At 42.0% G+C, this 25,528-nt stretch overlaps 1 protein-coding gene across 2 annotated transcripts in view; it reads right to left on the bottom strand.

The window, feature by feature from the left end:
• The window catches only part of ICA1L (islet cell autoantigen 1 like), a 94,784-nt gene that overhangs the window by 44,421 nt on the left and 24,835 nt on the right, over positions 1-25,528 (bottom strand). For both annotated transcript variants that reach the window (XM_030209672.1, XM_030209673.1), the window contains exons 3-7: positions 24,257-24,329; positions 21,852-21,975; positions 9,448-9,646; positions 8,853-8,978; positions 4,495-4,593 (exon numbers count right to left, since the gene is read on the bottom strand). In XM_030209672.1, the coding sequence (XP_030065532.1) occupies positions 4,495-4,593; positions 8,853-8,978; positions 9,448-9,646; positions 21,852-21,975; positions 24,257-24,329 (621 nt within the window). The remainder of the gene's footprint in view (positions 1-4,494; positions 4,594-8,852; positions 8,979-9,447; positions 9,647-21,851; positions 21,976-24,256; positions 24,330-25,528) is intronic.

Genomic DNA, 25,528 nt, shown 5'->3' with positions numbered 1-25,528 from the left:
TTTAAAGGCTGGGTGCTGGCCGGGTGGCAGGAGAAGAGGGTTGTCTGTCAACGGAGCTGGTGGTAGGCAGGTGGGGACTGCGGCGCCAGTGGAGCACCCCCCTCACCCGCTGACACCCGGGGCAGACCGTCCCGCCTTTGGTACACCACTGGTGGCAGGTACAGACAGATCAAGGACTGCATAGTATTTATTAACTGGTGTCCATGAACAACTACAAAAGATAATACTGTTATGATGGTCAGGCACTGGAAGTTCAAACTTTTGATGAAGCAGAACTGACAACTACCAAAAATGAACTTTTAGTGATCCACTGTTCTTCTAGCAAGTGAGGATGGACTTCAGTGGGCTCCACCTTAACCAAAATGGAACCAGGCTGCTGCCACTAACATTTATAAAGGAGATAGAGTAGCTTTTAAACTAAAATGGGGGGGGGGGGGGGGGGGGGGAGCCAACAGTCGCCCAGGAGCGCATGGTTCGGTGTAGAGTATCCTTGACAGATACTACTGAAACAGGATCTTTAGGGAATCCCAATAGAGAGGTTTCAATAATGGTGAAAGAAAACCAGGATTGTTCAATGGGAGAACAAAGTAAAGGATGCAAATTATCCCCATTAACTTCAAAGCAGCCTGTAGAGGCAAAGAAAAAAGACAATTTGAATGCACGAAGCATTAAAAATAAGATAGGAGAATTGGAGTATATAGCACTAAATAAAGATATAGATAAAATAGACATTTCAGAGACCTGGTGAAAGAAGGACAATCAATGGGACACTGTGTTAGCACGGAACAAACTATATTGCAGTGATACAGTGGATCGAATTGGAGGGGGAGGTTGTGCTATATGTTTTTTTATTTATTTATTTAATATTATTTCAATCAAAATCACAAGTAAATTTACTTGACAGGAAAAAAGCAACTAAAGAAACTAATTTGCCCAGAAATTCCTCAAAAATAAAGAAAAAATCTCCTTTTTAGATGCTTTAAAGTCCACAATACTGAGTCCAAATTTTCAATAACTGGAGATATAAGGAAAAGAAATCAAATGTTTCAAATATACTTTAACCAAAAACAAGACTTCAGCGTTACAGGCTTGGTATATATACACTTATAGAGCTCTCTTTGATGTTAAGAAGGAACCCAGTTGGGAAGGGTCAAAATACGGTTGTGCTATATGTTAAAGACGGAATTGAATCAAACAAAAACAGCAGCATGAAATCTTTATGGATAGAAATTCCAGGTGTGAAGAGAAGGAATATACTGGTAGGACTGTACTACCGTCTGCCGGGACAGAATGAACAGACAGATGAAAATGTTTTTACAGAAATTAGGAAAGCTGGCAGATTGGACATTATAATAATGGAAGATTTCAAGGAACTGAGTTCGATTCCCGGCACAGACAGCTCCTTGTGACTCTGGGCAAGTCACTTAACTCTCCATTGCCCCATGTAAGCCGCATTGAGCCTGCCATGAGTGGGATAGCGCGGGGTACAAATGTAACAAAAAAAAAATTATCCTAATACTGACTGGATAAATGTTACATGAAGGAGCGCTAGGGAGGTAAAATTTCTAGCTGTAATAAATGACTGCTTCTTAGAGCAACTGGTCCAGGAACCGACGAGAGAGGGAGCTTTTTTGGATCTAATCTTAAATGAGGGGAATCGTATAAGAGGTAATGGGTGTTGGATCTGCTGAGAAACAGTGATCATAACATGATTAAATTTGAGCTGATATTTGGAGTGAAGTCACTAAGGAAATCTACTGTAACAGCTTTTAATTTTTGAAAGGGTGACTATGACAAAATGAGGAAAATAGTTCAAAAGAAGCTGAAAGGTTAGGACTGAATCAGGCGTGGACGTTGTTTAAAAATACCATCGTGGAAGCCCAAGCTAGATGTATTTCACGTACTAACAAAGGTGAAAAAAAGAGCAAACGACAGCCAGTGTGGTTAAAGGGTGAGGTGAAAGAGGCTATTAGAGCCAAAAGAACATCCTTCAAAAAAATGGAAAAAGGATCCAAATGAAAAAAATAAGAAGCAACATAAGCACTGTCAAGCCGATATTAAACACTGTTAAAGAAGGCTAAAAGTGATTATGAAGAAAAACTTGCTGCGGAGATGAAAACTCATAATAAAATTTTTTTCAGGTATATCAGAAGCAGGAAGCCTCAGGGCCGGCGCTAGGGTTTCTGGCACCTCCCTGCAGCCTAATAGTCAGCGCCCCCTAGCCATCCAGCATCTCCTCTCTCTCCTTTCTCCTCCCAACCCCTCCCCCTCCCCATCTAGCATCTTCTCTCTCCCCTCCCCTCAGTGACAGCAACATAAACTCCTCCACTACCAGACACCTACCCCCAGTGGTTTTTTTTTTTTTTTAGGAAAAAAGGTACTGGTACTCATTATGGGTACTCTTAGGGGAGGGATCATTATGGCTCTGCCCCTACAGTAGCCACACCCTTTTACCAGCCATGGTGCATATAAAGAGGCATCACTGAAAATATTACACCAGTATAGGAGAAGAAAAATAACTTGTGATTTATTTTCATTATTAATAATTTCTGTAAGCTGTTACAGCTCCAGTATACCTAAAATGACACAAACCAAATTAGTACACAGACCAGGAATTAGGAGAACAGTCTTGCCAAATGTGAAATACAATATGTTATCAAAATCGCAGAACCTAACTAACAGATTCCTATTCAGACATTTGGCCTTGCAGTCACACATACAGAAGAGAGATAGCCCCTCTTAAAATTCTTCAAAAATTAACCTGAAATCTTATGAAGCTAGATTCTGCATGCAGCACAATACCAGAAACACAGAAAGAAATATGTTTCTTTCTATACAGCGCAAAATAAGACAGCACATGTAAATTTTCAAATTGGAGATATTCCAAACACTAAAATTAAATGATTTTTCTACCTTTGTTGTCTGTTGACTTTGTTTTTCTAATCATGTTGGTCCCAGTCTCTGATTCTGCTGCTCTCTATCTGTTCTCTTAATTCTGTTTCCAGGGCTTCCTTTCCATTTATTTCTTTACTTCACTCCTTTCTTCTTCATTTCTTGCCCTACATCCATAAGTAAAAGCTGTCTCCTCTGTGGACTTCTGGAGGAGGTATAGAGTGGATCCAGCTTTTGCCTATTATCTCCATCCAAATGCAGTTTTTCTCCTCTCCTCCCTTTCCCCTTCATCAAGAGCTTGCACTGGAAAAAAAAAAAGCAGTGGCTCCCCCCAGAGACATATTACTGCTGACAGCTAAGAACCCCCACCCCTCCTGTGGGCCCCACCAAGCCTACCATAATGCATCCCTGGTAATGCAGGGTAGGGCAGGCAGGCAGAAGCAATCCCTAGTCGCTCATGTCCATGCCAGCACCAGGTTCACAATGTTGGCAGTGACCCCTTGTGGTAGTTTTGCAATTCTACCAATAGAGGTCAGGCTGCCATATAAGGGGCTTAGGGGTGGGGGCAGGGAACGAATTGTCACACTATACCTATGCTTGCAATTTTGAACCCAGTGACAGCATGGGCAGGAAATACTGGGGATCAATCATGCCTGGCCTACCCTAGACCATCAGGATGCATTATGGTAGGACCTGAGGAGACAAAGGCAGGGCTTGGCTGTCAGCAGTAATGTGTTTTTGGGGGTGTCTGGTGGAGGGAAAGGGGAAGAAGGGAACTGCTGCTTTATGCCAGCTCTGGTCCCTTTAAGATGGTGCCTGGAAACATCAAGACCCATATTAAGGGCCTGATGCTTCTGGGCAAGGAAAACAGCGCCAGCTCTGAGCTGCTGTTATTTTTCCAGGACTAGAACTACTTGTGGTGTTTGCCACAAATTGTGTTAAGCAATTTACATATAATAACGAGGTGTTCTGCATGCATCTGCATACTTTCCATCTTATTAACAGGTAGCTCACAATAACCTTAAATTAGAATGCATTATGATAATATAATACAAGTTATTGCCATTTAACATGTATTAAGGGAAAATAAGGTGTTATTGCTTTAAAGCCCTTGGTAACTACCCCCCCCCCCCCCCCCCGCCTTATTATTGGCATGCTGTAATATACAAAGTAAAGCATTCTTTCTCAGAGACCCTGAATGAAGTGCTCTATGAGAATAAGTTATTTCATAAAAATTTCAAAGATTTGTGTTTATATTATGCACCATTGTACCTAACAGAAAGCATTTGACCCTTTAGGCTCTGTTAATATACTAAACTGTGGGTCCTGATTCCAGATGGAGTTACAAAACCCACATTTGGGGTCTCGACCTGGGTGGGCCCTCCTCAGAGATGCCATCAATATGTGTGCTTTTTATAACTGCAGTAATGGGTTGTAGCCACAGAATATTTGATAAATGCTGACAAAACACTGACAAAAAAGAAACCTTACATACTGTAAAAATCAGAGGTTGGAACGGGCCTGCGCAAAAACCAATTTGAATAAACTGACACAAGTGCCCTGCCCATAAGAATATTTTAAAATCCAAACAATGACACTAACCTTCAGTGCAACAAAGCCATATAGTTGGAAATCTTTAAACTCCTCATGGATTTCAGACATTAGCTGCGCTGTCTTCTGCCAAAAGTTCAAGAGAGCAGTCTGCAGAATACAAAATCAAAGATTACACACACTCGCTCTTGCAAAAGCTGTCTGCGGAGGTTTCTTTTATATTTAAAAATATATTTAATCATGCTAATTATTTGTTCTGCATTTAGCTCAACAAAAAAAAGAGAACACCTAAATACAGACAAGAGTCTGTGTAGGGTCATCTGTAAGCATGCACACCCAACAAAATGGTTGGGAGAGCAGAGAATGCCAGAAATGAATGCAGTCTTTAGCTGACTAAAACAAGAGCTGGGTATGACTATAATTTCATGGCTGGAACAGCAAAAGAAGAAGAGTTCCCACCAGATGGATGATTAGTATCGCACTAATCCCACTCATGCCAAAAGAAAAGGAAGTATTCTAGTAGTCTTAACTATTTCTGGAAGTGAAAATCTGCCAACCTGCCTCCACAGGAGCTGGGAAAATGGAAAAAGTCATAGCACTGGGAGACAGCATGAGGTATACAAAGGGAAAGTGGGAGAAACACCACAAGGTACAGGGAAGAAATTAGGCAGATGACGGGGTTATGTTATACAAGGAGGAGTATTTTCAAAACACTTAGATTTACAAAGTTCCATAGTAACCTGTGAAACTTTGTAAGCAGTGGTGTACTGGAGCGGACTCTCACAGTTTTAAAGAATTTTGGGAGCCGGTTGTTAAAGTAGGCCCCCTCATGGCTACTTTAACAACTGGCTCCCAAAATGTGGGCTTGGGCCCCCTCCTGAATTCTCTTTTACTTTGCTGGCGGGGACGCTGAGCCCTGCCAGCCAAGTAAATAGACAAAACTGTGTTATTTGGACAGTCCGGTGAGATTTTCTACCTAACCTTGGTTTAGATTGATATATTTTGTGTGTACTGATGTAATAAAGATATCTTTTTCATAATCAGCCATACATCATAAGACTCCTGAGGAAGGCGCTTGGGCGCCAAAACACGGCAGCTGTGTTGAGTTGTTCTGTTTTTCTTGCAATAAAGATTCTGTTTCCATTATTACGTCTCCTCCGGTGTTTGAGAAGAGCCTACACGCCCTACTTTTTTGCTTCTACGTTAGAGTTGAAACAGAGCAAGTGGTGGGGCTTGGCATCCCCGCTAGCAAAGGTATGCCTAGCATGCCCGCATGAGTTGGGGGGGGGGAGAGGCATGCATTGCCCCTGTCAGTCCACCCCTGCCCCCCACCACTCCCAAATTGCAGGGCTGGCTATGCCCAGAGAGAGAGAGAGCCCATTGTTAAAAATTTACCAGCACACCCAAATGGGTAAGTCTAAGTGCTTTGAAAATGAGCCTCAAATCTTCTCCAATTGGAGCCCCCGAGGTCTGGAAGTAATAAGAGATACTATTGGAACCCCAGAAAGAGGCCTGAAATGCAGAGAAGAGCCGGTACCGCTACCGAGACTGGAGATAAGGTAAGGGGGGGTGTGGAGAAGACGCGGGGCAGTGTTTAAAATACCAGCCACTGTTAAACAATATTTTCTGTGTTAAAAATTTTAATGTGTTAATCGTGTTAATCACTCGTTAATTCTCCAACCCTAATATTAAGTAGTCTTCTTTTTTTTTTTAAACAGTTGGTGTGATTCATAGACTACATATAGTTGTTACCTTAGCAACTCCATTTTAAATTTACTTATTATGGGCCCTGTTTACTAAGCTGCGTAACACGCGCGTTAGCGTTTTTAACACGCGTTAACCATGTATGCGCCTACAATATCCCTATAGGCACCTACATGGTTAGTTCGTGCACTATTTGTAGGCACGTTAAAAACGCTAACACGCCTTAGTAAACAGGGCCCTATATATATGAGATAAGTTATTTGGAGGACAGCTGCTTTATTTTATAACTCAAATCAGACTGAATTTTTAACACACTGATAATCTGCTCCCACATTGGAACCCAAAACTGCTTCAAATTCACACAAGCATACAACATAGGAGACAAAGTACCCTCAGCAGACCCACAAGACCAACATCTATTAACGCCACCAGCAATCAATTTTGTGATCTTTGAAGGGGATCCACAAAGTCTGATGGGCTACATAATACAGAAACTGAGTGACTGCTGCTGACAATGATGGTCTACAGATTATAGTCCAAAAAGCTTTCCATTATATCTCAGAAAGGCCCTCCCTCCTCCAAATCGCATTCCCAAACTCTCTCAACAGCATCACGTGAATATCTGCAACTTTGCTCTTATATACAGTAGATGCCTTAAATCACTTTGCTATAAACGGTGCCTCAACTGCAACCACTGATAATACTTATACTGTAAGTTATACTTTCTACTGTCACTTGCCTTTCTTTCCACATTTTTTGATACATGGACTATATCTGGTCTGGGCTTCCAAGATGGTATTTTTAAACAATGGTCAGACCAAATGTACATTCCTAACCTTTGCAGCTGTTCCTTTTAGCTTTTTTTTTTTAACCATTTTATTATAGTTGCCTTTTAAAAGTTAAATGCTAATCAGTATACAATCTTCATCCCCTTTCGACCTTCAAGGTGTCTGACACACACCTACCTCATTCGACCACTATACAACCTATACTTGTTATCTACCGACTGGTGAACGCCTTTACGGTATTACGTGAGCTACATTGAGCCTGCAAATAGGTGGGAAAATATGGGGTACAAATGTAACAAATAAATAAATAAAAAATCAGTAGAGTCCCTTAGTGTCTTCAATCCAGTTATTAACTCAAATTTGATCATGTTATGATCATTATTGCCAAGTGGCCCCTATCACCATTACTTCTCGCACCAAGTTCTGCATGCCACTAAAGGTTTAGATGTAAACAGCTCCACCTCTCGTCAGTTCCTAAACCAGCTGCTCTATGAAGCAGTCATTCATTTCATCCAGGAACGTAGCCTCCCTAAGATTTCTTGCATGACATTTATCTAGTCAACATTGGGGTAACTGAAATCAAATAAAGACTGAAGCCAAACCTATTTGAATAAATAAATCATACATGGAACCATATCTAATCAATAAAATAAAAACTCCATGAAGAAATACAAAAGCCCAGGGTCTATGGCAAAGCACACCTAGGAAAAATCACTATCATAGTTCACTAAAAATTCCACAGTAGCATATCAAGTACTCCAAAGTCCTAAGGCAGTTCTATGTTTATCACAATGTTTAAATCCACATTTTACTCTGTTAAAGCTTCAAAAATATGAAAAACAAAAGGCTTAGTACTTAACTTCAAAGCATCTCAACTTAGCTGAAGATTTCTTATACAAACAACTTCAAATAACAAACAGTTTCATAGGCCCAACAAGGGTTCCCATTTCGTCAAACTAGTTGCTTCAGAAGGGGAATATTTATTTCATAAACATCCCAGCATCACTTGTGGCTCTGTTTACTAACTCATGCTAGAGGCAAAATAGCGTTTTTAGTGCGCACTGTGTAGACACCCATAATAGTCCTATGGGAGTCTACAGCACTAAAAACACTAGCACACCTTAGTAAACAGGGCCCTAAGTTTTAAACAGAGGCTTCTTTTAACTACTAGCTGCACTTTAAACTGATGCTCTATTAGACTCTAAAACAGTCATTTACATACTAAACTACAGTGATGTGAAAGTTTTTGCTTCCCTCCTGATTTCCTCTATTATTGCATATATGTCACACTGAATGGTTTCTGATCTTTAAACAAAATGTAATATGTGTTTACTCTGGTTCCCTTTGTCTAATATTACATTTTGTTTAAAGATCAGAAACCATTCAGCGTGACATTATTAGGGAAGCTGGACATTATCTTCCGTTCTCTTTTTATTTTATTGTGTATTATGAAGAATTTGTTTCGTAATTGTTTTTATATGATTTTATGTATGTATTTTCTTTCGCCACCCTGGATAAGGGCAGGTTGTAAGTAATAAATCCAATCCAATATATGCTATAATAGGGGAAATCAGGAGGGGGCCAAAAACTTCACATCACTATATACTCTAAATAGTCTTTGTTAAGTGACTAATTTAAAAATAGACACCCCCCCCCACCAAACTGAACTTACTTATTTAATCCCAAGTCTGAACACAATTTTCCAGCAAATAAATACTCACTAGTAACATTTTCCTCCCCTCATAAGTTCTCTCTTAGCATCTTTTCAGGACGGAGAGCAACTGAGCTCTGATAGGGGAGAGTACTTTAAAAAAGAAATGCAATCTGTGTCTGTGGTAAAACCTTTTTATATCATTATATGAGTAAACTTGTGTCTTTTACCTCCAGTAAGGGTATGATAGCTGAAGGAGTAAGTACCTGATAAGTAGCAAGGGAGTGTGACAGCATATTACAGCGGCTGGCCCCAAGAAGGTCCACCTTTTGACATACATCCATCTTCAACTTATCAAAGTGGGTTTTGCTATTTCGCACTTGCATCTGCACCTAGAAGAAATATACAACCACACTGAAAAGGCTTTGTAGAGGCTGGTACACAAGTACTTGGCAGAAACCCAAATTGTGGCAACACTCTAAATTTATGGAGAAAGAGAATATGAGATCAGTCTGATAAAAAGGCAAGTTTTTGCAGGGCTGAGAAGTTAATCGCACAGTCTGGTACTTTTAAAAGTAGTTCAAAGCAAATAAAAGCATAAAATGGGTTTCCCTATTGTAAGATGGAGAATTATCATGGCTCTCTACTTCTCTGTTCACAAGCTGTTAAAACAATACCACCAAAACTACCCTCTCAGTCCTCTAAAATGACTATGTACTATAGTTCTCTATAGTTTGCCCCATCTTTGATTATTCATATTTGTACCCTGGAAACTGGATTTGCTACAAAAGGCTCCTTCAGTTTCTCTGCTTAGTTCTCAGCTCAGTGTCAAAACAAATTGACAAAAGAAGATCCACTTACTTTTCTGAACTTTTCCATTTGCTTGTAGGTATCTGGGTCTAATTCTTGAGATATGTCCTTCATCCACAGCAGCGCCCCCCTGTATTCTGTGCGTGCCTGCTCCATTCGGTTTATAGTCATCAATGTATCAGAAACAGCCCTCTGACTAAATGTTTCCAGTTCTTGTTCAAGACGTGTTAGAGGGGTACAGAGAGCTAACCTAATAGTGAGAAGAAATAGAAAGGTGTACAGTCCAAATCAACATAACCTGGACGTACCAGAGACTGTCTGGTAATAAACTAAGTGGTCCTTTTACAAAGCCGTTGGCAAAAAGTGGCCTGCGGTAGTGTGGGCACATCTTTTAGGTGCGTGCTGGGCCATTTTTTTTTTTTACTGTGGCTGGGAAAAAGCCTATTTTTTTAATGGGCCAGGAAATTGGCCTGCGCTAATTCTAAAACCAGCACACACCTATTTATGGCCTGAGCCTTACCGCCACCCATTGACCTAGCAGTAAGGACTCACGTGCTACCCACGCTGTAACTATGCAGCATGTGCCATGCAGTTACTGACGGGAACGCCTCCGCGGTAGAAAATAGAAAATTACTTTCTACCGCGGGATTTGGCGTGCGCAAAAATTGGAATTACCACCCGGTGCACATGCTACCCCAGCAGTAGTGCCGATTGGGCATGCACTACCCGCGAATTAGCCCTCCTGTGCCTTTGTATAAGGGCCCCTAAGTTAGGTTGTCATCACCTTCCCTCACCTACAAAATAAAAAGCAACTTTTTTGCACAAATCCCATGACAGTAATTTCTTTAATGCCATAAAGACAAAAATACATGTCAAACACTATGCAGTATCAGTTTGTAAAATCAAGACCTTTAAGCCAATAAGGTTTGCATTCTTTAAAAAATCCAAAACGTGACTCTCATTTCTAGAGCTACATACCATGCAAAAATCCTCCATTTTTGATATATGATTTTTGAACTTTTTGCAGCCACCTTAACTGTAATTACTGTATCTTCCAAGTAACATTAAATTATCTAGAGCAGGGTTCTCAACCCAGTCCTCTGGAAACACCTAGCCAGTCACATTTTCAGGATACCTTGAAAAAGGGGTGAAATGGTTTCAAACCCTCAAATACTTTTTATGTTCCAACTGGGACTACAGCTCTTGTTCTGTCTTTTGCCATTTTGAATGGTAGAAGATACCTACTAGAGCATTATCATATGTTTCACTCTGATGAAGGAAGATCAAAACATGGCCATGTTGGATGGCTAATTTTGATGAATTAAAAAGGTTTTGTGAATTTACAGTGGGGGAAATAAGTATTTGATCCCTTGCTGATTTTGTAAGTTTGCCCACTGACAAAGACATGAGCAGCCCATAATCGAAGGGTAGGTTATTGGTAACAGTGAGAGATAGCACATCACAAATTAAATCCGGAAAATCACATTGTGGAAAGTATATGAATTTATTTGCATTCTGCAGAGGGAAATAAGTATTTAATCCCTCTGGCAAACAAGACCTAATACTTGGTGGCAAAACCCTTGTTGGCAAGCACAGCGGTCAGACGTCTTCTGTAGTTGATGATGAGGTTTGCACACATGTCAGGAGGAATTTTGGTCCACTCCTCTTTGCAGATCATCTCTAAATCATTAAGAGTTCTGGGCTGTCGCTTGGCAACTCGCAGCTTCAGCTCCCTCCATAAGTTTTCAATGGGATTAAGGTCTGGTGACTGGCTAGGCCACTCCATGACCCTAATGTGCTTCTTCCTGAGCCACTCCTTTGTTGCCTTGGCTGTATGTTTTGGGTCATTGTCGTGCTGGAAGACCCAGCCACGACCCATTTTTAAGGCCCTGGCGGAGGGAAGGAGGTTGTCACTCAGAATTGTACGGTACATGGCCCCATCCATTCTCCCATTGATGCGGTGAAGTAGTCCTGTGCCCTTAGCAGAGAAACACCCCCAAAACATAACATTTCCACCTCCATGCTTGACAGTGGGGACGGTGTTCTTTGGGTCATAGGCAGCATTTCTCTTCCTCCAAACACGGCGAGTTGAGTTCATGCCAAAGAGCTCAATTTTTGTCTCATCTGACCACAGCACCTTCTCCCAATCACTCTCGGCATCATCCAGGTGTTCACTGGCAAACTTCAGACGGGCCGTCACATGTGCCTTCCGCAGCAGGGGGACCTTGCGGGCACTGCAGGATTGCAATCCGTTATGTCGTAATGTGTTACCAATGGTTTTCGTGGTGACAGTGGTCCCAGCTGCCTTGAGATCATTGACAAGTTCCCCCCTTGTAGTTGTAGGCTGATTTCTAACCTTCCTCATGATCAAGGATACCCCACGAGGTGAGATTTTGCGTGGAGCCCCAGATCTTTGTCGATTGACAGTCATTTTGTACTTCTTCCATTTTCTTACTATGGCACCAACAGTTGTCTCCTTCTCGCCCAGCGTCTTACTGATGGTTTTGTAGCCCATTCCAGCCTTGTGCAGGTGTATGATCTTGTCCCTGACATCCTTAGACAGCTCCTTGCTCTTGGCCATTTTGTAGAGGTTAGAGTCTGACTGATTCACTGAGTCTGTGGACAGGTGTCTTTCATACAGGTGACCATTGCCGACAGCTGTCTGTCATGCAGGTAACGAGTTGATTTGGAGCATCTACCTGGTCTGTAGGGGCCAGATCTCTTACTGGTTGGTGGGGGATCAAATACTTATTTCCCTCTGCAGAATGCAAATAAATTCATATACTTTCCACAATGTGATTTTCCGGATTTAATTTGTGATGTGCTATCTCTCACTGTTACCAATAACCTACCCTTCAATTATGGGCTGCTCATGTCTTTGTCAGTGGGCAAACTTACAAAATCAGCAAGGGATCAAATACTTATTTCCCCCACTGTATATCACTTGTTTTTCTGTGCAGGATCTACTCATTTTGCAGTAGCATTTTATTTGAATGATTAAACTTTATCTAAAGGGTTCTATCCAATGGCTCTTAAATAAATTATTATCAGATCTTTCTTTAAGAAAATTTATATTGAACTGATGGTATGTAATATTTTCTATCCCTTTTCTAATTTTCTTGTCTTAGCTAAGTTTATTGAATCAACTATGACCATCTAGATAAGAGACTTTATTAAATTATTTTTTTTTAAAGAGGATACACAAGGTTCAGACCCAGTGCAATCAGGATTCATGCTCAGAAACAGTACCCAGACAGTGCTGGTATCAGTAACGATAATTAAAAGCTGTTGAACTGAGGACAGTTCCTTTTCATCCTCGATCTTGTCAGTTAACTTTGGTACAGTAAATCATAATCTGATGATAGAGAGATTGGATTCTTTGGGTGTGGGAGGACAGGTTGAAAATTGTTTCAAAGCATTTTTTTTAAAAGTAGATCTCAAAGGACTTCTGTGGGTTCTGGTTTATTCTTCTCAGGGTTGCCCCAAGGTTCTCATCTATTACCTATTCTTTTTAATGTATGCCCTCACTCCCTGCCTTACTTCATAGGTAAGATTGCTCCTGGAAGTTAATGCTGCTGTAATATGGCAGGTTTTGCAGGATTTTGTACTTCTTAGAGGCTGGTAGTACAGGGAGTTTGTGATTCTGTTACTGAAATGACATCTAAATCTGCTCTGAAGCAGAGTATTACTATTTGAAATACTGTACCAGCTTTATTTTTCACTGCTTGGTGATTTTAACCTATGGTTTTGCATGAAGCAATGCAAGTCAAATCATCTTCCATAAAGTGTTATATACAAAAGGATAAAAAGGTGACGGAATAAGGTGATATTTATTCTTACCTGTTAATTTCCTTTCCTTGAATCCTTCTAGACCGTTCCAGACTGATGGATTATGTCCCCCGTTACCAGCAGATGGAAGACAAAGAATCTGATGTGTCTCAGTGACATCACCAATATAGGGAGTGGTGCTGCTTGCAATACTTCAGTATGACAATGCCAAAGCCAACTAAAACCCCAACTATGTACATAAGGAACCAATAACACCAAGAGGGCCCCCTGCAGACTAAGTGGATCAGGCACTTAAATGAGTCAAAAATGACCAGGCAGCCCGACCTGACAGCATCACTTACCAGGCTGTCTTCCCGAGCAGGTCGTGGATTGATCTAGTGGGATTCAAGGAAAGAGAATTAACAGGAAAGAATAAGATTTCACCTTCCTTATCATCTTGCTAAACTAGTCTAGACGGATCGGGTATGACACAGCTTAAATCCCAAACTGAGAGGAAGACAAAGCCCCCCCTGTGAGAATGCACTACTAAAGGCACTATTATCCCTAGTGTAAACATCAATCTTGTAATGCTTCACAAAGCAGTGAAGAAATGACCATGTCCCCTGCTCTACAATAGCCTCTGGACTGACCACTTCAGCCCCTGCCCAGGAGGCTGCTTGTGCTGTAGCAGAGTGAGCATGGAGTCCAACAGTAACCTATTTCTGGGCAAGAATGTAGGCCATTGAAATTGTTTCTTTAATCCAATGGGCAATCAAAGACTTCAAGGTCACTTCTCCCTTGTGGAGGCCATAGAAAACCACAAAAAGCCTATACAGTGGTGGAAATAAGTATTTGATCCCTTGCTGATTTTGTAAGTTTGCCCACTGACAAAGACATGAGCAGCCCATAATTGAAGGGTAGGTTATTGGTAACAGTGAGAGATAGCACATCACAAATTAAATCCGGAAAATCACATTGTGGAAAGTATATGAATTTATTTGCATTCTGCAGAGGGAAATAAGTATTTGATCCCCCACCAACCAGTAAGAGATCTGGCCCCTACAGACCAGGTAGATGCTCCAAATCAACTCGTTACCTGCATGACAGACAGCTGTCGGCAATGGTCACCTGTATGAAAGACACCTGTCCACAGACTCAGTGAATCAGTCAGACTCTAACCTCTACAAAATGGCCAAGAGCAAGGAGCTGTCTAAGGATGTCAGGGACAAGATCATACACCTGCACAAGGCTGGAATGGGCTACAAAACCATCAGTAAGACGCTGGGCGAGAAGGAGACAACTGTTGGTGCCATAGTAAGAAAATGGAAGAAGTACAAAATGACTGTCAATCGACAAAGATCTGGGGCTCCACGCAAAATCTCACCTCGTGGGGTATCCTTGATCATGAGGAAGGTTAGAAATCAGCCTACAACTACAAGGGGGGAACTTGTCAATGATCTCAAGGCAGCTGGGACCACTGTCACCACGAAAACCATTGGTAACACATTACGACATAACGGATTGCAATCCTGCAGTGCCCGCAAGGTCCCCCTGCTCCGGAAGGCACATGTGACGGCCCGTCTGAAGTTTGCCAGTGAACACCTGGATGATGCCGAGAGTGATTGGGAGAAGGTGCTGTGGTCAGATGAGACAAAAATTGAGCTCTTTGGCATGAACTCAACTCGCCGTGTTTGGAGGAAGAGAAATGCTGCCTATGACCCAAAGAACACCGTCCCCACTGTCAAGCATGGAGGTGGAAATGTTATGTTTTGGGGGTGTTTCTCTGCTAAGGGCACAGGACTACTTCACCGCATCAATGGGAGAATGGATGGGGCCATGTACCATACAATTCTGAGTGACAACCTCCTTCCCTCCGCCAGGGCCTTAAAAATGGGTCGTGGCTGGGTCTTCCAGCACGACAATGACCCAAAACATACAGCCAAGGCAACAAAGGAGTGGCTCAGGAAGAAGCACATTAGGGTCATGGAGAGGCCTAGCCAGTCACCAGACCTTAATCCCATTGAAAACTTATGGAGGGAGCTGAAGCTGCGAGTTGCCAAGCGACAGCCCAGAACTCTTAATGATTTAGAGATGATCTGCAAAGAGGAGTGGACCAAAATTCCTCCTGACATGTGTGCAAACCTCATCATCAACTACAGAAGACGTCTGACCGCTGTGCTTGCCAACAAGGGTTTTGCCACCAAGTATTAGGTCTTGTTTGCCAGAGGGATTAAATACTTATTTCCCTCTGCAGAATGCAAATAAATTCATATACTTTCCACAATGTGATTTTCCGGATTTAATTTGTGATGTGCTATCTCTCACTGTTACCAATAACCTACCCTTCAATTATGGGCTGCTCATGTCTTTGTCAGTGGGCAAACTTACAAAATCAGCAAGGGATCAAATACTTATTTCCACCACTGTATGATATACGAAAAGATTTTCTTCTCCAAGTAGTGCAGAAGAACCCTGAGGACATTTAGCTTATGCAAGGTCTGAAATGATTCTAAACCACCCTTCTTGGAGAAATGTCAGAACGGAAATAACCCTGTTCAAGTGAAAGGAGGAAAGCACCTTCAGAAGAAGAGGAAGGCATTCTCCTGATGGGAGATGGAGTCAGCCAAAAAAGATAGATTTGGGGTCCCTGCATGAAAGCACCTGAACTTGGAAGTGTTCCTGATCAAACAAATAGCTACCAAAAAGGTCACTACAAGGACAAGTCCTTATCTGAAACAAGTTTGATTAGGGTTGCGATCCCAAGTGGGCACCGTTTCCTTCAGTGGGGGCCTGATCTGCTTGGTCCCCTACAGAAAAACCACATTCAGGCATACCACCAGAGAGAGGCCATTAATGGCTCCCCCAATGGAAAACAAACGCCACAAGTTGGACCTTCAGAGAATAAGGGTTTAGCCCAGTTCCAGCCCCCGTTGCATGAAGGCCAGAATTGGCTACTGAGACAATCCCTGCTCTGTGCATCAAACTTCAAAGGTCTTCCAAACCTAGATATATGCTAAGGAAGCAAAGCAATACCACACCCAAAGCGGGATCATGACCACCAAGGACAAATAAGCCATGCACCTTAGGTGCCACCTTTCAAGGGCCTATCTGTAAGCCAAAAGGGATCCAGATCCTCCATTAGAACCTGTCCCCATAGAAGGAACCCTGGGCCTCTTGGAATCAGGACAAAATGTCCCACCAAAAACTGAATTAGGTCCACTTACCAAGGACACAAGCCAATCCAGAGCTAGTGGAAAGACAAGGAAGGGGTGAAAGGCCACTTTCTGAGGAAGCCAGCTATCTGGGGCCACAGGGGAAATGTAGGAAGAGGCTCTGTCCTTGGCAAATGCTGAAGGTCATTGACCCTGCAAACCGTGGTCCTTTCTGTGTCTAAAGAAGAGAGAGGGCACTTGGCATTCTGAATGGACAGCATTAGATCAAATCAAGAAAGATTCCAGCAATCCACATGGATCTGAAACACTGAAAGACTCAACTCTCATTCCCCTGGATCCAAAATGAGCCTGCTGAAAATATCTGCTTGCATATTGTCCACTCCTGCGACGTGGGTTGCTAAAATTGTTGCTAGATTACTTTCTTCCCAGAGCACGACCTCTTGTGACACTGCACTCCTGGTGCCAACCCTGCTTGTTGATGTAGGCCACAGTCGTGATACTGTCCAATGTGAACATAGGCCTCTACGAGATCTAGTGAGGTCAGAATTCTTGCTCCTAGCTCAGGACAGGGTCCACTGCTCCTAGCTGGCACAACTGCTGAAACATAGACTCTACCACCCAAGCCTGGTAAGGACAACTGCAGGGGACAAAATAAAAGTGTTGGAGACCGGCTCTGACAGGTCTAAAGCTTACCCCTGCTGGACCACCGCAAACACCTACCAGTCTGAGGTGATAAAGGCCCACTGAGTAGAACAGAAAGAGACAACCTCCTACTTCAGTTTCCATAGAGAGGGCCTACGCCTCCTCACTGGGTTCCCTTACCAGCAATGGACAAGGCTGTGACAGGCTCCCTGGAGGCCTTCAATCTTCAAAATAGCAAACCCTTCTGGCTGCAGGGAGCTGATGTCTGTTCTGGCGATATCTAGCCCAGTCCTTAGACTGTACCTGAGGTCTAAACCTTGACAACCCGGTCTAACACTATCCTCAGAAAGATGTAGAGGCCTAAGCTCCCCAAGATCCTTAACCATCTTCCTTCATGGACAAGCACCCTCAGAAGGGCTGCTTGTTCAACCAAGACTTTGAGACCAAATTCATCACACCTAATGACAGAGCCATAACCATCTATGGGCAACTACAACCAAGGCCACAGAACAGGCACTGATACACATTAGATTATAGAGTGCATCACTCAAATATGCTCTACCTAGGCAGCTGAAAGTGACAGATGACCATCAGCTCTTCAAGACATCCTTAAAGACATTTTTCTTCAAGAATGCTTATTTCATTGCCAATACTAAAGCCTAGTCTTCCTCATCCCCTATCTTATCCACATGTACTTACCTCCCTTTGAATTTGTTGCATCCGTTCCCTCCCTGAATTGTAACCATTTGTAAAATTTGTAAGCCACATTGAGCCCGCTTTTGTGGGGTATAAATGTACCAAAATAAATAAATAAAAAGGCTGGCCCTGATTCCAGGCATGCTGCTTCCAGGGAGGTGGGCAACTAGTGGGACCATCTCAAGAGCACTCAAACCACATACCTGGGCCCCTAGAGTCAATGAACCAAAGGTCTATTTAAAAAACAATTCTGTTCAATTCTGGTTGCTGCATCTCAAAAAAGATATAGTGGAATTAGAAATGGTGCAGAGAAGGGCGACAAAAATGATAAAGGGGATGGGATGACTTCCCTATGAGGAAAGGCTAAAGTGGCTAGGGCTCTTCAGCTTGGAGAAAAGGCAGCTGAGCGGAAATATGATAGAGGTCTATAAAATAATGAGTGGAGTGGAACAGGTAGATGTGAAGCGTCTGTTCACGCTTTCCAAAAATACTAGGACTAGGGGGCATGCGATGAAGCTACAATGTAGTAAATTTAAAATGAATCTGAGAAAATGTTTCTTCACTCAACGTGTAATTAAACTTTGGAATTCATTGCCAGAGAATGTGGTAAAGGCAGTTAGCTTAGCGGAGTTTAAAAAAGGTTTGGACGGCTTCCTGAAGGAAAAGTCCATAGACCGTTATTAAATGGACTTGGGGGAAATCCACTATTTCTGGGATAAGCAGTATAAAATATTTTGTATATTTTTGGGATCTTGCCGGGTATTTGTGACCTGGATTGGCCACTGTTGGAAACAGGATGCTGGGCTCGATGGACCTTTGGTCTTTCCCAGTATGGCAATACTTATGTACTTACAGTGATGGGAGCTCTTGAGGGCCATACCACCCTCTACCAGGATTGTAGTTTTTTTTATAACCATTTTCACTAAGGCATCCATCTTGGGAGATGTAAATATTTATCCAGATCCTCCTGAGGAGGGGGATACAATCTGCTCATGACTTAGGTGCCCCTAAGGACTGTATCCGGCGCTTCCCACTCACAAGCACCATCTGAAGAGGGCACGGTGAAATAGAAAGGCCTTGGAAGACCTCTATAGGCCCTCCAGGATGAAGTACCCATCTGTAAGATGTTCTCTCAACAGCACAGAGATAAGTGCTGAGGAGACCAGATCAATCAATGAAGCTAGCTCCTCTCTACGGAACAGCCTCACCAGTGGGAACTCCTCCTCCTTGGGAGACAGCTCTGTTCCCTTTGAAGGGGCTTCCCCTAGGATGAAGCTGTCCTTGTTCCCCTCTTCTTTACCCAGCAAGTCCTTCACTAGGATTAGGGTCTGGCCAGGGTTCAAGTCCCCACTGGGCACTTTAGCCTGCTTAGGCATCATGGCCAGGCCTCTAGCCTGCACATGGGCCCCTTGAAGACCTTGATGATCCAAGGCTCCCTACACAACCTAGGTGACCACTGAACGTCATCCAAGGCCTGCACCAGCCAGGTCCTCCATGCAGAAGCCCCTTGAGTCCATCGTTCTACTGGAGGAGGAGCATGCTCACAGCCCCAAATCCCACCAGCGACTGCCCTTTGGCAAACCATCCCTGATTTTGGTGATCCAGCGCCAAAATTACTTTTGTTTCCATCAAAATTGGGACAGAGGGAGGAGATAGCCGACTGCCCTCAACCTCTGACACTTACACCTCCAAAATACCAGCTAACCTCCACTCTCCCACAGCTTCCCCTGTAACAGGACAGTAGTAGCTGGCTATGCTGCTAACACACTGGCCCCCACATGCCCCATAGAACTTGCTTCACAGCATCAGTGCCAAAGGCACCATCAGTCTTGACTTCCTACAGTAAAATTCTATTATGAAAAATGATTTTTATTAAGATTTACATATGCAGAAAACAATCACGCCGACTACTGCAACAGTGTCTTTTTAGGATGCAAAACCCAAATACTGAAGAGACTCCAAACTGCCCAAAACACGGCTGCCAGACTTATTTTTGGCAAATCAAAATTTGAAAGTGCATCATCTCTTCGAGCAAAGCTTCACTGGCTCCCCATCAAAGAAAGAATAAATTTTAAGAGAAACACAATGACCCACAAGATCATCCACGGTGAATCCCCTGGCTACATGAATGAATTGATCGACCTCCCTGCTAGAAACAGATCTATTTCTTCACGAACTTATCTTAACCTACACCTTCCCAATTGTAGAGAAATTAAATACAAGACCTACTACGCATCCAGTTTCTCCTTTTTGGGCAGCCAGCTTTGGAACGCTATACCCAGATCAATCCGATTAATAAACGACTTCTTGCCCTTTAGAAAAATGCTGAAAGCTCATCTCTTTAAGCAAGCCTACCCAAATGCCCCAACCTAATCTCGCCAACTTCCACCCCCAATTCTGTTCTGACTTAAATACCAACCTCCCATCCTTCTCTTTCCATCTCTCCTTAATCTTATCCCTCCTTACCCTTTCTCCCAAATTACACTATCCTATCCTGTCTACCCTCTTTTATCCTAGTCATATATTATCTAGCTCAACTTATCATACACTACTAAGCCCAACTTTACATTGTTTTACTACTGTTTTATTAAAATTCTATTAACTTTGTATTTCAAATTACTACGTAAGCCGCATTGAGCCTGCATTGTGTGGGAAAGTGCGGGGTACAAATGTAATAATAATAATAATAAAAATAAGGACTCCAACATGAAAACCATGAATACAAAATCACTCTCAGTCCCTACCCACCCTAAAGCCACCCTCAAATCCAATGACAACTGCAGAGAAATGAAAAGTTAGTCCAAAATGTTTTTAACTGTGCAAATTATTCAGTAACGAACTGTGCACACAGTGTGTAAGGGAGTCCAAAAAAGGGGTCCACAGCTTTATAAAAAATTAATCTTTTTAGTTCCTTTTTTCAATACAAACAAATGTGCCATCTGTAGCAATTAATGCATTTGGTTGCGCCATTGTGCCAGTGTCAGAGGTTCTGATTGTATCCACTGCAGCGATGCAATGCTTTGCGATAAAGAAAACTTTCCTAAAAATAAGACCGATTTAGTTGTATTCAACTCTAAATCGCCCTTCAAGTCCAATAGACACACTTTTGCAGTTTTTGGAAAGGATTGCTTCATCAAAGTCCGTAAATGTCCACATATATTCTCCTAAAAGGTGGCTATTTCAGGGAAAGTCCACTAACAGTGCCAACAGGTACCTTCAATGTTTCCACATCTTTGACAGTTACCTGATTTCCCCTCCCAAACTCTACTAATGCATATATAGTAGGATGCATATATAGTCTGTATAACATTTTGAAATGCATTTCATTTAACAAAAAGTTCTCTGTCAAGTCCACACTACCTCTTACCTACTCCAGAAAGCAAAATTCTATTAAACTACCTGAAATACACCGCTGCTCCTGGCCCGCCCTCCTTTTGCTTCTGACTGCCTGCTTTAGAAAAGCCTAATTAATGAATTCCCCAGTTGGTGCAAGCTCTCTCAAAAATTTTTAAATCAATTTAATGGCAGGCAGAAATAAAGGAATAAAACCAGCCTGCATGAGGAAGCACTGAGGAGGATAGCTGGCGCCCTTACAGCCAACTCTTGGCCAGCCTCACAGCTTAAATCCAATCCCAGGCTAGAGCCTGGAGGAACAGAACCTCCAAACTCCACTAGCAGAAAGTCCATGGACAAGTCCTTGAGAGCAAACAGCCTAAGTACGCTTTAACTTCAAGGGCTGCTGGATATAGACTAAGGGCTGCTGGATATAGACTGCATTTTGGGGAGAGCGGGCAAGAAGAAACCTACTGCACCAGACCAACCAGGTGGAGAAATACTGAACTGTTCCAGGCTGCACAATACCCTATGTGATTGGTTTTACCAAGACAGTTCAGATTCTCCACTTCTCATCTGTTGACAGGGGGACATGTCAGTCAAGAGAGCTTTAACTGTAAAAAAATGCCATTTGACAACCAGATTGCTATCATTGAGATCTCACTCTATAATACAAGTGAGAAATCCCTTAGTAGTAAGACAAACATCTACATAAGTAGTTGACTTGGGACGTATTTCACCATGGACTTTAAATGTTCTCATGACTACGCCTCTGACATAAAGATCAGAGGAATGCAGAATGAACTGTGCAAAATATATGATAAAGAAAGAACTCTAGTAAACCTTTGTCTAGCTGAAGAGCAGAGTGTCTTGCCAGTAGCCTTCATCATTTTTCCAGCTCGACTTCCATCTTGCTCTGCCTGAAACTTTAAGAGGACTCCCAGATCATTCTCCTCATCAGACAGAGCTATGAAAAAACATATGATATCAATCGGAATTTTTAAACCATGCTTTTATTGACAGAGTGACACAATAACTGTCTGCTCATGGCACTGAAGATTTTGTAGAGATTAGGAAGCTCTGGAAGGGATTTCCCACATCCTTGCATTTTCATAGGTGTTTTATTATGGTATTTCCTCAACTTAGGGCCCTGTTTACTAAGCTGTGCTATAGCCTTTCTAACTAATGCTAGAGACACCCATAGGAATATTTGGGTGTCTCTTGCGTTAGCACATGCTAAACATTTAGTGCACCTACAGCGCTGCTTAGTAAACAGGGCCACAAGTGTGATGCTGTATTCTATTTTAGTTTTTATTCTTGACATAAGAGAGCTGACCTATTGATACTGTAGTACTGATTCTACAAGTAAAGTCATTGTTGTCTAACACTTTAACACAGTAAACAATCACAGCAATAAGTTTAAATTTATATTATTCTGTTTGGGACTTGTTTTCAATAGGACTTCACAGCAACTTAAAAACATTGGGCCTGTTATTCAGCCCACAGACTGCTCAAAACACAGCAGCCAGACTCATATTTGGGAAAACGAAATATAAAAGTGCCAAACCCCTAAGAGAAAAACTACACTGGCTCCCTTTAAAAGAACGAATTGTGTTCAAAGTTTGCACCCTGGTCCACAAAATCGTTCATGGGGAAGCTCCAACCTACATGTCAGACCTCATAGACCTGCCTAATAGGAACACACATTTCTCAATCTCCACTACCCCAGCTGTAAAGGAGTAAAATATAAATCCACATACACATCCAGCTTCTCCTACATAAGCACGCAACTATAGAACGCATTACCAAAGGCCATAAAAACAATACATGACCTAACAATCTTCTATAGACTACTGAAAACTGACCTGTTCAAGAAGACTTACCATGACGATCCATCCTACATAAACAATAAATAGACTTTACATGAACTAGAGAAAACCGAACTCTTGTCACTTAACTGTTTAACCTCATTGCTATTAAGCTACACAATACGCACTACCACTTTATTTCTTACGTTGCAAATGATCTCCCTATAGTCGATGACCTAACTTATGTTACAACTCACTCTATCACTCAGAAACCTCTATGCAATACCATAATGTATTCCTCTTTACCATGTATGCATGCACCTTAATGCAAAACCATGTGTAATTTCGTACCCGGAAAAGGCGTTCACTCAGAAACCTCTATGCAATACTACAATGTATTTTTCTTTACCATGTATGTATGCACCTTAATGCAACACCATTTATAATTCTGTACCCGGAAATGGCAATCGCCATTACGGCATAATGTAAGCCACATTGAGCCTGCAAATTGGTGGGAAAATGTGGGATACAAATGCTACAAATAAATAAATAAATAAGTGGCTTATAACTTGAATTAACCCCCGATATTCAGTGCTGGGGCACATCTGACCTCCAGCACTGAATATCCAGATTAGCTGGGTACTGGCTGATATTCAGACCGGTACCTGGTTAACTCAACCTTTTTACTGTCCTAATTTTATCTGCTTAGCAGACTGAATATTGCCACAAGTAGTGGCTCCGCCCAAACTCCGCCCCTGGACTGCCCTTAACTTAGCTGGCTCCTCAGTGGCCGGTTAGAGCTGCTGAATATTGGTGACCAACCGGCTCAACGGGTTTTAACCTGGCAGGAGTCTCTACTGCCTAGTTAAACCCCTTTAAATACTGACTCTCATTAAAAAGAAATCATTCTAACCTTTTCACATTGGCCTTAAACATACATCTTCATTTTAAATTATTCTTTTTTATTTCTTCTATTTTCAAAATTTATTTAGAATGAAAAGTGGCCACTGCTTCCTTATGTTACTCTTAGTAGGCCAGCTGTGACATATTGTGGCTACTGGCAGACCATGCTTCTGATCACAGTCAACATAGTCACATCCCAATTTATGCAGTTACAAAATGGTGAGGATCTTTCCAAACATTTAGGGCCTCTTTTACAAAGCCGCACTACTGATTCTTGGTGCGGCAAATAAGAGGAAGCCCATTCAATTCCTATGGGCTTCCTCTCATTTGTCACGTGAGAATTGCTAGCGCGGCTTTGTAAAAGAAGCCCTTAAACACTTATGTTGTCATAGAACTGAAAAAAGAAAGGAGAGGATTTTAAAAACACAGCTTGCCCAGTTGGCTGAATGATTCACAAGTATTTTGGAACTAATGCTGCAACAGTGTGATAAAAAAAATGAAATGGTGGTTATTAAACATATCCTGTGGGGTACATACCATTGAGCCTCTGATGGTATTTCTCAATGATTTTTAGAAGATCTGAACCAGTTACCTGAATGGAATGAAAAACCTTGGAAAAAGAAACATATCATTTAACATATTAGTTTAGAGAATGACAGCTACTCTAGCCAATTCAGAGAGCATAAGACCCAATTTGGGGATCAAACCAGGGATCTTCCACATGGTAGTGCACAGGGCCGGTCTTAGCAACTGCGGGACCCTGTGCAGACCAATTCGCTGCCCCCCCTCTCAGTCCCATCAGCCCTGCCCCTTGTTGACAAGATATGTTTTAAACATTTTCATTCCAAATAAAGACAAATCAAGCAAAACTTGTAAACAAAAACTAATTCAAACATGAAAAATGCTATACTAGGAAAACTTTGGGTTTAAAAAGCAAAAACATGTGCATGTAAGGACTAGATAAATGAATTAAAACAAATCCCCTTAATATGTAATACTTGGTAGCAATAATGAAACAGTGATTGAATATTCAGATAGCAAGCAGCCTGAGTCAACAGATTTATTTTCCACTGAACATAATTAACTTTGTATGAACTTGGCTGCTAATAGTGTGCAGAACTGGACAATGTTGGCACATTTAGCCACACTCGTTTACCAGCCATGGCGCATATAAACAGTAACCATTGAAAATATTACACCAGTACAGGAGAAGAAAAATAACTTTTTTTCCCATTATAATTTCTGTAATTTCTATACCCAAAATGACACAAACCAAATTAGCATACAGATTCTGCATGCAGCACAATACCAGAAAAACAGAACATTGCTATACATTGCAAAATAAGACAGCAGATGTAAATTCTCAAATTGGACATATTCCAAACACTAAAATTATTTTTTTTGTACCTTTGTTGTCTTGTGACCTTGTTTTTCTGATCTTGTTGGTCCCAGGCTCTGATTCTGCTGCTCTCTATCTGCTTAACTCCACTTCCAGGGCTTCCTTTCCATTTATTTTTTTACTTTCCTCCTTTCTTCTTCATTTCTTGCTCTACATCCATAGGCAAAAGCTGGGTCCTCCACGGACTTGACTGGAGGAGGTATAGAGTGGATCCAGCTTTTGCCTATTTTCTCCAGCCATGTGCAGTTTTTCTCCTCTTTTCCCTTTCCCTCATCTCCGTCAGTATGCATATCTCCATCCTCTCTCTTCCCTCTCCTCCATCCATGTCCAGCATTTCTCCTCTCTCCTCCCCTCCATCCATGTTCATCTCACGTCCTCTCTCTTCCCTACTACTACTTAACATTTCTAGA

The sequence above is a fragment of the Microcaecilia unicolor genome, chromosome 7, assembly GCF_901765095.1.
Source record: "Microcaecilia unicolor chromosome 7, aMicUni1.1, whole genome shotgun sequence".
NCBI lineage: Eukaryota > Metazoa > Chordata > Amphibia > Gymnophiona > Siphonopidae > Microcaecilia > Microcaecilia unicolor.
This window is presented reverse-complemented; position numbering and strand designations above follow the sequence as displayed.